At 44.7% G+C, this 16,557-nt stretch overlaps 1 protein-coding gene across 1 annotated transcript in view; it reads right to left on the bottom strand.

Annotated features, from left to right (window-relative positions):
• The window catches only part of COL9A3 (collagen type IX alpha 3 chain), a 58,021-nt gene extending 50,040 nt beyond the window's left edge, over positions 1-7,981 (bottom strand). Inside the window, exons 1-5 of the mRNA XM_081323560.1 lie at positions 7,822-7,981; positions 5,364-5,432; positions 4,746-4,781; positions 2,765-2,836; positions 2,302-2,406 (exon numbers count right to left, since the gene is read on the bottom strand). Of these exons, the coding sequence (XP_081179686.1) occupies positions 2,302-2,406; positions 2,765-2,836; positions 4,746-4,781; positions 5,364-5,432; positions 7,822-7,887 (348 nt within the window). The 5' untranslated portion in view covers positions 7,888-7,981. The remainder of the gene's footprint in view (positions 1-2,301; positions 2,407-2,764; positions 2,837-4,745; positions 4,782-5,363; positions 5,433-7,821) is intronic.
• Between the last annotated feature and the right edge of the window lie 8,576 nt (positions 7,982-16,557).

Here is a 16,557-nt window from a genome sequence, read left to right on the forward strand (position 1 = left end):
AGTTGCCCTCAGGGGGCTGGGTGGGTATGGCCAGGGTGGGCATGGCCTACTGGGTGGGCGTGGCTAGAGTGTGTATGGCCTACTGGGTGGGCGTGGCCAGCTCTACATCGTTCGCATCAAGGGTGCCTATGGGGGCCCGGGCAGGAGTGGGACAGATCTGAGGGTCTCTGGCAGGAGGAGGGTCTCTGGGCCAGGGCCAAGGCAGAGGGGGCCGTTCCCTCACTGTTTCCAGGATTGCTTTGCGGGCCACATGAAACCATTTTGCAGGCCGGATCTGGCCCCCGGGCCTTGTGTTTGACATGTCTGCCCTAGAAGACCTTTGAGAAGCTACAGCTGGTGCAGAGGGCAGAGGTGTGGGCAGTTTTGGGGGGCCCAAAAATGGCCCCGGTAACACCGCTGCTCCACGAACTACATTGTTTTCTGGTCTGCTTCCCGGTACAACTCAAGGTGTTGGCGATCATCTTTACCAGGCCTTGGTGGCATGGGTCCAGGATACATGATGGACCATCTCATCCCACTGGGATTGGCCCATCCCACTCATGCCGGCAGAAGAGGCACGCTGTGGGTCCCGTCAGCCCGATTATTCTGGCTGGCGGGATCCAGCAGGAGAGCCTTTCCTGCTGTTGCTGCTTCCCTTTGGAATGTCTTGTCCCCCGATGTGAGGTTGGCTCCCAACCCTCTTATCTTTCGTAAGGACCTAAAGACCTGGCTCTGCCAATCTGGCTTGGGGTTCCAGTGGGACAGCATCGCAGTGGAGGCGGTTCATAGATTAACAGCAGATCTGCTCCTGCCCTACCCATCTTTTAATTGGGCTGCAGGCTTTTTGTATCAACTTATTTATGTCTTTTGGCTTCTTCTTCATCATCATTCTAGCCCACCGATGGCGAACCTTTTAGAGACCAAGTTCCCAAACTGCAACCCAAAACCCACTTATTTATTGCTGGGTGCCAGGTGAGCGTGGCCTACTTAGTGGGTGTGGCTGTGGATTGTCATGGAAGAATGGGTGGGTGTTGTCTTGTAACAGGAATAAAACGGCCATTTTATTTGGATAGCAATAGATTGGCATTTATTTAGCACTGTGCTCAAGACCAGCAATATTTTTATTTATTAAAGATAACCTTTTACGTAGAAGGGCATATACAGAAAGCAAAAAATTGCAATTAGCTCCCACCCGCCTTCAAAAATCAGGCTGCAATTTTTTAAAGTTCACATCCATTCACAAAGGCCAGATTAATTTTTTTTTAAAAAAAGATTATTTTACGCTTTCTCCAGTCTATTTACCCATGACCTTGGCTGGTTAGAAAATAATTGTTTGTGTAGCTTTCCTTCTGGAGGGGAACATTTCATTTTCAAAGTGGAAAGCCGTGAAACATGGCTGTCAGTTCTCATAAGAAGTCATCCACCCAATGCTAACCTTTCTGAGCTCAGTCCCCTAATTTGCAGAAATTTAATTAAATGTTTAATCTTTCCCCACGAGAATCCTATTAGGAAATGTTGGGGGGGAACTGTCAATTAAACCAAAACTAAACAAGTTCCCCTACACAAGTATTTTTCAAACTTGGCACCTTTCAAGATGTGTGGACTTCAAATTCCCCAAATTCCCCCAGAATTCCACAGCCAGCATGTGTGAACGTCAGCTCCAAGAATTCCCCAGCCAGCATGCTGACATAGGGAATGTTGGGAGTGGAAGTGCTCACAGGTCAAGTTTGAAAAATCTTGTTTTGTATCTTAACAATAATAGCAACAATGCATTTTTAAAAATTCATGTTGGACACAGATTGGGAGAACTCATCCTTATGAGTTCTTCTGAGTGAATGCTCCAACAGTGGAAGTTTTTAAGAAGAGACTGGTCAGCCATTTGTCTGAAATGGTATAGGGCTTCCTGCCTGAGCAGGGGGTTGGACTATATGACCTCCAAGGTCCCTTCCAACTCTGTTATTCTATTCTATTCTATTCTATTCTATTCTATTCTATTCTATTCTATTCTATTCTATTCTATTCTATTCTATTCTATTCTAGTCTAGTCTAGTCTAGTCTAGTCTAGTCTAGTCTATAATCTGTTCTGTTCTGTTCTGTTCTATTCTGTTCTGTTCTGTCCTGTTCTAGTCCAGTCCAGTCCAGTCCATTCTCTATTCTATTCTATTCTATTCTATTCTATTCTATTCTATTCTATTCTATTCTATTCTATCCTATCCTATTCTATTCTATTCTATTCTATTCTATTCTATTCTATTCTATTCTATTCTATTCTATTCTATTCTATTCTATTCTATTCTATTCTATTCTATTCTATTCTATTCTATTCAGATCTGCATAATAATGAGCTTCAGGATCAATGAAATGATTACTTACTCTGTCTCCGGGGGATCCTATTGGTCCAGGTGGGCCATCCGAACCTGTTAAACCCTGAGAATGAATGAGAAGAAGATATTAGGCAGAATATTAGAAGGTATTAGTGAGAATAGGAATTGGGTGAAGATTGAAAATAGAAGAATAATCATTCTCCTAAACCAAGGGTAGGCAACCGTGGCTCTTTTATGACTTGTGGACTTCAACTCCCAGAATTCCTGAGCCAGCCACACTGAGGAGAAAGGGAGAGGCTTCCATGCTGAGCCATGCTGGCTCAGGAATTCTGGGAGTCCATGAGTCATAAAAGGGGGGTTGGACTAGAAGACCCCAAGGTCCCTTCCAACTTTGTTACTCTGTTAATAAACGCACCAGCGGATAAAGAAAACAATGAAACACAGGAAGCCTGTATACTTACATCTACCCCAGGAAGGCCTGGTATACCAGCATCTCCTTTTTTCCCAGGTTTCCCTCGTGTGCCTTTGGGTCCCTGCACCAGGTAAATAGACAAGCAGTATTAATACAACAATCCCAGAGCTCTAACAACCAACTGAATTATCAGTGATGAACAACCTGCCTCCAGAAGTGGTGAACGTTCCAACACTGGAAGTTTTTAAGAAGAGACTGGACAGCCATTTGTCTGAAATGGTAGGGTTTCCTGCCTGAGCAGGGGGTTGGACTAAATGACCTCCAAGGTCCCTTCTAACTACTTCTTCTTCTTCTTCTTCTTCTTCTTCTTCTTCTTCTTCTTCTTCTTCTTCTTCTTCTTCTTCTTCTTCTTCTTCTTCTTCTTCTTCTCATCTGTTGAGCGGGCTGCATGCTCAAATATTTGGATTGCTTCTCATACATCCCCATACTTCTCAAGATTGAAGGTTCCTCCCATCTTAGGTCTCCTCCTTCCTTTAAAATGTCTAATGAGGTAGTGGGAAGTGGTCTGGAGATGGTCCCTCACCTCAAAGGTTGGCCACATATTTAGCAGTTTTCCTGCAGTCCCTTTCCCCAAAGATACTTTTTCAAAAGGCAATTGGACTTTGTTTTTCAGGAAAGACAAGAAAGAAGCAATTGGGTCTAAAGATGTTAGTTTTTTGTTGTTGTTAGCTGCGAAGTCGTGTCCGACCCATCGCAACCCCATGGACAACTTTCCTCCAGGCCTTGCTGTCCTCTACCATCTTCTGGACTCCATTTAAGCTCATGCCTACTGCTTCAGTGACTCCATCCAGCCACCTCATTCTCTGTCGTCCCCTTCTTCTCTTGCCCTCAATCTTTCCCAGCATTAGGCTCTTCTCCAGTGAGTCCTTCCTTCTCATTAGGTGGCCAAAGTATTTGAGTTTCAGCTTCAGGATCTGGCCTTCTAAAGAGCAGTCAGGGTTGATCTCCTCTAGGACTGACCAGTTTGATCGCCTTGCAGTCCAAGGGACTCGCAGGAGTCTTCTCCAGCGCCATAGTTCAAAGGCCTCAATTCTTTGGCGCTCAGCCTTTCTTATGGTAAAGACGTTAGTTAAAATTCTATCAAAATTTACAAGCCATTTATTTTTTTATTTATTTATTTTAATAATATTTCTATACCGCCCTTCTCCCGCAGGACTCAGGGCGGTGAATCTGTTTGGATCTGTTTTATTCTTTTTCTGCTTTTATCGATAAGATGGAACATGTTTCTGTACCCTCTGTGCAGTAAAGTCTGTTTAATAACTTAATAACTTATATCCTAACTTATAGGACAGAGGTCCCCAACCTTTTGGGCACCAGGGACTGGTTCTGTGGAGAAAGGTTTTTCCGCGGACTGGACAATGGGTGGTTTTGTGGGCTGCCTGCATCTTGCGGACAGGGCTTCATTTGTTTGTGTGGACCTTTTCCTGGCGCTCTGCAGCCCCATTCTGGTCCAAGGACCGGGGTTTGGGGACCCCCGTTATAGGAGATTGCAAAAAGTCCAGATGCCATCGCCTGTTACGTCAGTGCAATATATCCAAACTTTAATAGGACTGTATCAACTAGCGATGAGGCATTTTATTTTGCTGGTTAACAGTTAATAGGACCGGCTTTTTGGCTGTAATAGTGATTGCTAAACAAATGGCAATAAGTCAAGGGAATCGTACCATCCTTTGTTTGGATACATTCAATTTTTTTAATAATACTTTTTAAAATTAACTTTATTATAGTGTTCTTGTTCATCATTGGATCATGCTCAGTGCATTTTTATATATGCATGTATGTAAGTAGCCCACCACTGGATATTTTACTGTTTCTGGCCGTATGGCTGTAATAGATTTGATTTGAGCTGAATGACAGAATCCCCATAGACATGGCAGTCCCTTCTGTTTCCATTCCTGGCTCCCCTTCTATTTGTACCCATTTCTTGAAGAAGATCCCTCCCAACACAATGATAGTGTTAAAATACTTACTTGCGATCCTGGCAATCCTGGGGGGCCAGGTTCTCCCTAAATAGGTAAGGGGAAAAGAGAGCAGTATTAACATGAGGTGGATCCACGTTAAACCTAACAGAAATTTTCTCCAAAGTGTAGCATGTTGTTTTGCTATAGTAAATTATTCCTGAAAATGTATGATTGTGTTTTCCACCCCCCACCCCCAGGGTTACAAAAGCTTGACTGATGCCAGATTTCCCCAACATTTCATTAATTCACGCTAATGTTGATCACAGAGTGAAACAAGCCTTTTCCAAACTAAGCGTAGCGTTAAACATTCATCTTAGTAGCTCATGAATAAGTTTTGTTTTGTGTTAATTTCTTCATAAGTCTCAAAAGGAACGAGGGCTTGAATTTGCCCCAGCTAAACAATTGTGGCCTTCCCCCCCCCCTCCTGACAAAGAAGCCTTGAGTGACCTTTCCTGGTGCCTCTTCAAGAAAGACAGACTGAGATAATCTCATAAAAAAGAAAGGGAGGATTCTAATCTACGTAGAGCTTCGTAAAATCCACTACAAATCATCCAGTTAAGTCAGCAGGTCATCGCAGTAACCCTTTACTTCTTTCCCCTGAACCAGCCCAGCCTTCTTGATACTTACATCAATGCCATCTTTACCAGGTGACCCCGGAGGTCCTCGCGGTCCAGGCAAGCCTCGTGATCCTGGCCTCTGGAGGGAGGAAAATTGAAGTCTCACATCGGAAGAAAATTACAGAATTCAATTAGGCACTTCCGAGACAAGACAGGGATTGTTGAAACTGGTAGCCAACGCCACAAAACGTCCAGACTTTAAGATTGTAGTTACACAGGGGTAGGCAACCTTGGCTCTTTTATGACTCGTGGACTTCAACTCCCAGATTTCCTGAGCCAGCCATGCTGAGGGGAAAGGCTCAGGAATTCTGGGAGTTGAAGTCCACGAGTCATAAAAGAGCCAAGGTTGCCTACCCCTGTCCTAGTAGGAACTGAATTTCATTGCAACCCAGGTGGGTTTTCTTCTTTGGGGCTGTCTCATTTTGGAAATAGACCTCCTGTTTCAAATGCTCTGTCCCCTACTTAGAGGTCGTCCTCAACTTACGACCACAATTGAAACCAAGGCAGTTGTTAACTGAGTCGTACTTGATTTTATGACCTTTTTTTTGCCATGGTTGCTAAGCGAATCTCTGCAGTTATTAAGTGAATCACATGGTCACCAAGTGAATCTGAATTCCCCCCCTCCCCACGTTGACCTTGTTTGAGAAGATTGCAAATGGCCGTCATATGAATAACAGAATAATAACAGAATAACAGAGTCGGAAGGGAGCTTGGAGGTCTTCTAGTCCAACCCCCTGCTCAAGTAGGAGACCCTATACCAGGGGTGGGGAACCTTGGCTCTTTTATGACTTGTGAACTTCAACTCCCAGAATTCCTGAGTCAGCATGGCTGGTTCAGGAATTCTGGGTATTGAAGTCCACAAGTCATAAAAGAGCCAAGGTTGCCTACCCCTGCCCTAGGCCATTTCAGACAAATGGTTGTCCAATCTCTTCTTAAAAACCTCCCGTGCTGGAGCAGTCACAACTTTATAACAGCGTTGTGGGTATAGGCGTATCTTTAATTCCCAATGAATTTCACAGCTTATTTTGATGGCACCACTTTCTAAATGCCAGCAGTGTTTTATTTTCAGCTCTAGGTATGCAGGGGGGAAAAACGATGCTATAAAGGTTTCTTTATGTGGGGAAAAAAAAAACTTTGGTCCCAGAACTTTCAACCAATTTGGACCTACAAAGGTTTCATTGTATAGCAAGTTTTGCTCACATCTGAGGAGAGGCAATACCAGATTCCTGAATTTGGCTGCAGAAAACACCATGTGCCTTTTGATTTGCTAATTAAGAAAGGGATATTTTCTCCATTATTCAGCCACATTAACCTGTTTTAGGTTCTCTTTTAAAACAGATTTTTGTAATGGGATAAATCCCATGATTTATATTTGCCTCAAATGCACTGCAAATAGAGAACTAAACTAAATTGGGAATCAGCTGAAAATACAGAACAGAGGAGATGTTGTTCCTTGTGAAACTTAATCCTTCCACCTGAAGCATTTTCCCCAAGCTGACTTTATGCCTTTTTTTAAAAAAAAACCAAAATCCTCCCTGTTTTTCACTAAAGAATGAAAAAGAGGACTGAAAATATTTTAACTACAGTGTGGCTGTGTGATGACACGTCTCTGTGATTTCAAACTTTCTATTGTCTGATTCTGATGCTATTTGGAAGCCCAGCTCAGTAAAACTAATCCAGTTTTTACTCCAAATTCCCAATTCTGAAATTGGCTTAGAAAAACAGCCCCATTTATATGTACCTCTATGAAAAGGTCGGGACATACATAGGGATGACAAAGGTTAACTGTACATAATTGAAATCTGCCTTTGGTGTTCTAAAAAAAGTCCCAACACTATTAATTTTTTTTTCTCTCAGCCATTTCTGCATGGAATTTGGTGAGTGAGTTGGGTGGCCATATAATTTTTATTAATAAATAAAAATAAAATAGATGTTGTAGCTTTATGCAATGTTAGAAACACACACACAAACACACCAAAAAAGGATTAGAGGTGACATGATAGCTGTGTTCCAATATCTCAGGGGCTGCCACAAAGAAGAGAGTCTCAAGCTTTTTTTCCAGAGCATCTGAAGGCAGGACAAGACGCAATGGATGGAAACAAATCAAGGAGAGAAGCAACCTGGAACTAAGGAGAAATTCCCAACAGTGAGAACTATAAACCAGTAGAACTGCTTGTCTTCAGATGTTGTGGGTGCTCCCTCATTGGAGGCTTTTAAGAAGAGACTGGACAACCATTTGTCTGAAATGTTATAGGGTTTCCCCCTTGTGCAGGGGGTTGGACTAGAAGACCTCCAAGGTCCCTTCCAACTCTGTTATTCTGTTATACAGAGCAAGATAGCCATCATCATCATCGTCATCATCAATTCTTTTAAAAGTGAATGTTGGATCCATAAGTAAGACAAACTATTTAGCCCACAATGCTATAGGACTGAAGTTCTGGTTTTCCAAAAGGCAAAGAGACTCTTACCTGAGCAGAAGTGATAGCTAAAAGTTGAGAAAGGGAAATTAGTCCAAGCAGTAGTAAACCAGTCATGGTTGCTCTCTGTTTAATTCCTTCCAGTCCTAAGGCACAAGAGATGTCTTCTTCTTCCTTCCAATTTTAATTAACTCCTTCCCTGCTGATCCAATCCACCTGCACTTCAGAAGAAACCCACCTTCCTTTCAGGTTTCCAGAAAGACAAGGGGAGACAGGCAGATCAACCAGGAGCAACATTCAGTGAAAGGGGAAAAAAACCACCCAGGTTCTCCAGAAAGGTGGGGAAGAAAGAAGGAGGAGCAGAAAGGCTGGTCCAACTGTAAAGTTGGACACGAGCGCAGCTCAAGATTCCTTAGACCCTGCTGTGTGCTTTCAGCTACAGAGCGGCAGGAGAAGAGGCCCATTGTACACACAAAAAGAGCTTGGTTTAGCTGATGTATCGTTTATTTGCTCAAGAGAACCCATTTCCCCTTGCAAAATGTCCTGATCCTCCTGTAGGTTTTTTTTTTTTAAAAACAAATATTAAGCTACTGTCTGGAGAATCCCTTGAACACAGCAGGCCCATCAGAGCAGTAATGGTGGCCAAAAATATCCATGGATATTCTAGCCCAGGGGTAGGCAACCTTGGCTCTTTTATGACTCGTGAACTTCAACTCCCAGAATTCCTGAGTCAGCTAAATGAGGCCAAAATGGGAGAGCGAGAACAGCATCATCTTATTATTCCTGGTCGCCATCATCTCTCCATCTTGCTCATATGGTACCACCACGAAGGGGTTAAGCACCAAGGCAGACACTTCACCGAAGGTGCCATAAGAGCGGCAGGCCTTTGGATTGTAGGAGCAAAAAGACAGATTACAGCCATACTGCACAGCTGTGTTCAATGCCGAAAATTAAGAGGAAGGCATCAGCAACAACAAATGTCAGATTTGCCAGCAGACCAACTAAGCACTGACCCACCATTCACTCATGTTGGTCTGGATGTTCACGAGTCATAAAAGAGCCAAGGTTGCCTACCCCTGTTCTAGCCCATTCCTTCTAGTCTGGAGGTTTGTGAGATGAGGAATAAATTGTCCAAATTGGTATCAAGAGATAGTGAATACAGCTCTTGGGGGAGTTGATGATAACAATCTTTTGACAAATGGGATATGGGACTCAACAGACTCCGCAAAGACCAATGAATTTGTGCTTTCCCCCGTTTCATGTAAGCATTAGGGTGTGGTGGAAGCTCAAAGGGGCGCAATGGTGCAGCGGTTAAAGACACTAAGCTTGTCAGGTGTGCAAAAGGGTGAGCTCCCGTTACTTGCCCCAATTCTTGCAAACCTAGCAGTTCAAAAGCATGCAAATGCGAGTAGATAAATAGGTACCACTTCAGTGTGAATGTAACAGCATTCCATGTTCCTTGGTGTATCGTCATGCTGATCACATGACCTGTTCTGTCCCAGCCTATGTACATCCTTGTTAAATGCACAAGGACAAAACCCCTTTTGACAAGTAGGCTGGAGACTCAGAAGAAAACAAAACCCTTTTTAATATTGGTAACAAACCTGCCAAATGGTCCAAAAACAAAGGCAACAAAACACAATCCAAACGGAGAAAAACAAAACAGAGAATTATTCACCGGCAATACCAGCAGAACATGATCCCATGAAGTACTTTGCAACGGTTGCCTTCAGCAACCAGCACCACCCACAGATCCCCCTTTTCTAATTCAGTCCTCAAGGCGTGGCTTCTCAATGCCTTCTCCGGAGTCGCCCCCTTGCCTCTCTCTGGCCTACTCTCCTGGCCTGTCTGAGGCTCTTGAATGGGAAATAATTTTATAATTTTATGTATGATTGATTTGCGAGGCCGGTGTGTTGTGCAATTAGCTCACATGGTGTAACAAGATGGTGGGTTTGTTGTCACTGTGAGTTGGGGTGGGGGGGGCATGAAGGGAGGCTCAGCCAATCTCAATGTATACATGGTTGTACTTTGACAATAAATGTTCATTCATTTATCAATTCGTTTGCGGGCGTCTCTCATGTCCTCCAGCTGTGCGTCCTCCGAATCCGACCCAGCCTCCCCACACAGCTGCATCTCATCCTGAGCACCAGCGGAAGGGCCAGGCTCCTCACTGGAATGTAAGTCTTGGAGCTCATCAGAGTCTTCCTCTGACTCTGATGGCTCCCCAGGTCCCTCCTCCTCCTCCTCAGATTCCCCAGACTCAGCTGTCGGGATCACAGGCTAGCACAGAATCACAACATGACCATGGAAATGTTTGCGGACAATGCTGGCTCCCTTGGCTAAGAAACAGAGATGAACATCACCCCCTAGAGTCAGATATGACTGGACAGGAGAAGCCTTTACCTTTGGTGGAATCTCCCGTTAGATTGGAGGGCGGTGTCAAGAGGGGGACAAGCTTAGAATCCTTGCATTGCAGAAAAGCAGCCCAGGACTGGACTTCCCACCGAATCCCTGAAACCTTATCTGACCATTCCCAAGGGAATACAGTCATTCTTGTGAGATTCTTGTAAAATAGTTGTCCAGCAACAAAACTACTATTGAGGCTCTTCAGGTTCTGGTTGTTTTCTCATGACTGTCAACCAGTTCTTCCATCTTTGCTGAATGACTGCTAAAGGCAGGAAATTTGCAGCAGCATGAACCTCTTTGGGGTTAGTTACTATACCAAACACAGCAACAGAGAGCAGACATCTCCTGGGCCCCATAAGGTGGTGTTAATGATGGGAACTTGCCAGATGTTATCAGATGGGTGGAAACAACTGGAGAAAAAACAAATCCTGTAAATATCCAGGTCTTCCACCATGAAGGGCTTTGTAGATGACCACTGGAACCTTGGCTTGCATCAGACGTCCACTGCTAACCCTACCTTGCAAAGTAGCAGTGTTGATGGGTGCACTGAGGTGTCCTTGTAACTAATATATTCTGGACCAAAGGGTCTGCAAGGGCAGCCCCATCTAAAATGCATTACGGTAATTCAACTCTGAAATGATTATGACTGTGAGAAGGGCCTCCACATCCAGAAATGGAAGCAAAGATCTTTTTGGTCACAGCTGCCACCTGCCCTTTCAACAGGAGCATTGGATCTAGGAGGACCACCAAACTGCACTTACATTCTAAGGAAGCATCATCCTATCTAGAACTAAAGTGGGAAGGAAACAGAGGATCTAGATTCCATAGATCTAGATTCCTATGGCATGGCTGGCTGGGGAATTCTGGGAATTGAAGGCCATACATTTTAAAGTAGCCAAGGCTGACAAACCCTGCTTCAGCCATTCAGTCCTACATGCCTTTTTTTTAACTTCCCTTCTAGGTTGGTTGAGTTTCTCTGTTCATCCAGTTAAGGATGTAGATCCATGGTGGCGAACCTATGGCACATGTGTCACTGGTGGCATGCAGAGCCCTCTCTGTCGGCATGTGCGTGGTCACCCCAGTCCTAGGCCTTCAGCTGGGTTCTATAAAACCTTTTCGCTTTAGGCCTCCGCTGCCGTGTGCAAAAAAAAAGGTTCAATCAATCAATCACTTCAACTTCTCGTGGGAAAAAAAAGATCTCGCAAAGTTGGAATTGATTGATTGAACTTTTTAGTCCCACCCAGTCTGCCGTTACCACTGCAGCCACGGTCACCCAATGGGCCATGCCCACCCAATTGGCCACACCCACCCAATGAGCCACACCCACCTGGCACACAATGACACATAAGTGGGTTTTGGGTTGCAGTTTGGGCACTCGGTCTCTAAAAGGTTCGCCATCACTGACCTAGATTATTCATTAAATAATCTTTAAGCCTGGTTCTATAAAGCTGTCTGTGATATTGGTAAATATCACATAACTCATGGTGAAGAAGTCCATAAAGCCTGCCAGATAATGGCTGATAATTGATCTTCCTTTAGTAAGTAAATGCTGTGATTATTATCTGAACTGTTGAAGGCTTAAAGATGTAAAAAGGAGTCCATTTATTCTTCTGGTAACTCGGATCAATGACACAGCCCTTCTGCTTCCCCATCATTCTTCCCTTATTACTGGCATAATCTTTTGCAGCAGGATGAAACTGAGAAAGGGATCAGTGATGGGACTCGAAGTTACTTCTTCAGCCTAACAGATGCTTAAAACAAGAATAACTCTTGAAGAGGATCCCATCACGAATGCCAATTGAAAAGATAAGTTTCTCAATTCAGCTTGCATGGAAGGTAGTAACCAACCAAGCAGAGGCATCTAAGGAAGTGGTCAAAAAAAAAAGTCAGAGGCAGCTGCCACTGTCCAATCCAAGGCCTGTCCCATTTTGGCAGGCATTGCATGCACAACACGTGTACAAGCAGGGCAGGGTTTCAAATGCACAGTGGTGGATGCCATCTTGACTTTTTTTTTCACCCCTTCCTTGCTGACACCCCTGAATCTAGAGCAATGTTTCTCAACCTCGGCAACTTGATGGTGTTGCGTGGACTTCAACTCCCAGCAATTCCCCAGTCAGCACGAAGGGAGAGTTCACCATCATGACCCGTCCAAGATAGTGAGGCTGATTGGCAATTGGTAGCATCCTCCTCCTCGGGGTAACATGTTAGAAATCTTCCAATATCTAAGGGACTGCCACAAAGAACAGCATCTGAAGGCAGGACAAGAAGCAATGGATGGAAACTAATCAAGGAGAAATGCTTTCTTGAAATTGGTGCACACTTTTTGCCTGTCTGAGTTGGGTGGCCATCTGAATGGTAGAGTTGGGGAGCAAACATCACAGTTGGAAAGGGCGGGGCCCTCAAACAGGGAATTAGCCTAGATTCGCTAGGTAAACACAAGAGTATTAGATCTGACACCCGCTTAAGCAACCACTTGAAGTTACAAAAAGCACTGAAAAAAGTGACTTACCACTGGTTCCCACACTTACGGAGCATTACCACATTCTTGGGGTCATGTGATTGTGATTCGGGTGGTACGCAACCAGCACGAATTTATAGTAGTTGTGACATCCCAGGACCATGTACTCCTCATTTGCAACCTTCCCAGCCAGCTTCCAACAAGCAAAGTCAATGGGGGAAGATAGATTCACTTAATCCCTTATGATCATGAGATGAGGACTACCGGTGGACAACTAGTTTACACCAAGGTCTTGCTTCTGTATAAAATAGTACTCTTATTGTTTTGGCATAGGGCAGTGATGGTGAACCTTTTAGAGACCGAGTACCCAAATTGCAACCCAAAACCCACTTATGTATTGTTGGGTGCCGGGTGGGCGTGGCCCATTGGGTGGGCATGGCTGCAGTGGCAATGGCAGACTGGGTGGGACTAAAAAGCTCAATCAATTCCAACTTTGCGAGTTTTTTTTCCCCCACGAGAAGTTAAAATTGATTGATTGAACTTTTTTTTTTGCACACGGCGGCAGAGGTCTCAAGCAAAAAGGTTTTATAAAACCCAGCTGAAGGCCTAGGACTGGGGTGATGGCATGGGTGCCCACAAAGAGGGCTCTGTGTGCCACCTGTGGCATGTGTGCCATAGGGTCGCCACCACGGGCATAGGGTCTGTTTTTGTCAGAGCACCTGGATGGAGCTGAGTATTTACTGGCTGGATGCCCTTCCTGACACCATGCAGAGTTCACAGCAGATATTTTTTCCTTCATACCCTAGGAGAGAAACCTTTGCTGCTACCTAGGTTTGAACTCTCAACCTACTGGGTGGGAGATGAGTGTCTTCACCACACCGCTCTACTTCTGGTTTCTGTCATGAAGCATATTAACTTAGTTTGTCTGGCTAAATGTAGTTTTCTCATTTCGGGTTATTTTTCTGGAAAGTTTGAGAAAATGCCTGAGCTTCTGGGTTTCTCAAAAAGCGTTGACAGTGATCTAGGTGGGAAAATAAAACTTCCTTGTACTTTGGGTCAATGTGCTCCGTTGTTTTAAAACACAGGTTCATTTTTCCTTTATGTGTACCAGGTTAATCATAAGCTCAGATGGCAAGGTCAAGGAAGCAAGAATTAAAACTCCAGAGATTTTACTAATGCCAGTCTTTGCGGTGGTGAAAAATACCGTAGTTCTAAACTTACAAGTGGAACCATAACTTCTGTTGCTAAGCGATACAGTGGCTAGGTGAGTGACACCCAGTGTTACCATTTTTTTTGTGGTTAACGGTTGTTAAGTAAATCACCATGGTCCTTAAACAAACCCAGCTTTCCCCATTGACTTGGCTTGTTGGAAGTTGCCTGAGGTTGCAGATTGCAATCCACTGTAACTTTGAATGGCCATTCAATGCATGGTTGTAAGTCAAGGACTACCTGTGTAGAATCTTGGAAACTGTAAGAATATCCAATCCTCATTTATTTGTGGATTGGCAAGGGAGAGATTCCTTGAGTGATCTGAAATGCTTCTTTCCAGATTTCTCTGCACTTGGGATAGGTCAGGGGTAGGCAACCTTGGCTCTTTTATGACTCGTGGACTTCAACTCCCAGAATTCCTCAGCCAGTATAGCTGGCTCAGGAATTCTGGGAGCTGAAGTCCACGAGTCATAAAAGAGCCAAGGTTGCCTACCCCTGGGATAGGTTTATGAGATAAAATGCCAGCGGATTTGCCTTCCATCTCTTGATTAAATCTCCTTCATTCCTTTCCTACCTATCAGGCATGAAAGACCAGGTCCATTTGTAAAGGTTCCATTAAAACAGACATGTCAAACACAAGGCCCGGGGGCCAGATCCGGCCCGTGAAGTGGTTTCATGTGGCCCGCGAAGCCATCCTGGAAACAGTGAGGGAACGGCCCCCGCTGCCTTGGCCCTGGCCCAGAGACCCTCCTTCTGCCAGAGACCCTCAGATCTGTCCCACTCCTGCCCAGGCCCCCATAGGCACCCTTGATGCGAACCATGTAGAGCTGACCATGCCCACCCAGGAGGCCATACGCACTCTAGCCACGCCCACCCAGGAGGCCACGCCCACCCTGGCCATACCCACCCTGCCCCTTGAGGGCAACCGCAATGCTGATGCGGCCCTCAATGAAATTGAGTTTGACACCCCTGCATTAAAATGATTCATTGCTAAAAGCCTACGCGCAGGAATCTTCTCAACCTAAGCATAGGAATCTCCTCAATTAACAGTTGGTACCTGCTTAGATTATCTAACGACACTCAAAGGGGGTTGGGGTTAGTTCTATTGTGGTGACTTAGGGATTCTAGGCCTAAACACCACTGGGAATAGTTAGATACAGATGTAGGTATTCCTCAAGTTATATTTCATTTAGTGACCGTTCAAAGTTACATTGGCTTTGGAAAAGTGACTTATGACTAGTTTTCACATATACGACCATTGCAGCATCTCCATGGTCACATGATCAAAATTCAGACACTTGGCAATTGAGTCATATTTATGATGGCTGCTGTGTTCCAGGGTCATGTGATCCCCTTTTCTGACCTTCTATCAAGCAAAGTCAATGGGGAAGCCAGATTCACTTAACAACCACGTTACTAACTTAATAAGTACAGTGGTTCACTTAGCAACTGTGGCAAGAAAGGTTGTAAAATGAGGCAAAATTCACTTAACAACTGTCCCGCTTAGCAACATACGTTTTGGGCTCAATTGTGGTAGTAATTCAAGGAGTACATGTATGTTATTTTTCTTCCTTAATGCTCTGGGTCCCTATTCCAGAGTGGCGACACACAGAACTATGGAAGACCGTTTAGTTCAGGGCTTTTCAACCAGTGGTATGGTACCACCTGTGGTACATTGGCACCTAGCAGGTGGTACGCGACTGTCCTAGAAAAGTGGTAGCAGGGGAGGAGAATGAGCTGAACCGGTGGCAGCACCGCACAAACCTGAGCGAGAGATGCCTGGAGCTGCAGGGCTCAGCGGAAGTGCCAGGATCTAGCTGGAGCTCAGCGCTGATCCTGGCGTGTCTGCTGAGCCCAGAAGAAGCACTGATCAGCTGGAATGTTGCAGCATCTCCAGGGTCTTGTGATTTACATTCAAATGCTTGGCGACTGATTCATATTTATGACAGTCTCAGTGTCCCAGGGTCATGTGAAGTGACCAAAACCTGCTGCAACCACCCAGCAGACGGGGGGGAAATAAAAACCAAACACCCCCCACCCCCGCTGCCAATCCTCAACAGAAATGCTCACAACAATGAAAACCTCGGACAGGAGGAAGAGCACTGCCGGGCGGGCAGGCAGGTGTCTTGCTCGGCTGTGGCTCGGGGGGCACTTTTTTCAGTGCCATTGTAACTTTGAACAGTCACTAAGCAAACTGTTCTAAGTCGAGGACTACCTGTACTTCATCACTTTTTTCCTTTTTTTTTGATCATCAAGTTTTTGACAACAAAGAGCAACAAAGATGATTAGGGGGCTGGAGGCTAAAACATATAGGGAACGGTTGCTGGAATTGGGTATGTGTAGTTTAACGAAGAGAAGGACGAGGGGTGACATGATAGCAGTGTTCCAATAACTCAGGGGCTGCCACAGAGAAGAGGGAGTCAAGCTATTCTCCAAAGCACCTGAAGGCAGGACAAGAAGCAACGGGTGGAAGCTAATCAAGCAGAGGAGCAACCTGGAACTGAGGAGAAATTTCTTGACAGAACAATTAACCAGTGGAACAACCTGCCTCCAGAGGTGGTGAATGCTCCAACACTGGAAGTTTTTAAGAAGAGACTGGACAGCCATTTGCCTGAAATGGTATAAGGTTTCCTGCCTGAGCAGGGGGTTGGACTAGATGACCTCCAAGGTCCCTTCCAACTTATTATTATTATTATTATTATTATTATTATTAT

The sequence above is a fragment of the Vipera berus genome (assembly GCF_964194415.1).
Source record: "Vipera berus genome assembly, chromosome: 3".
Lineage (NCBI taxonomy): Eukaryota > Metazoa > Chordata > Lepidosauria > Squamata > Viperidae > Vipera > Vipera berus.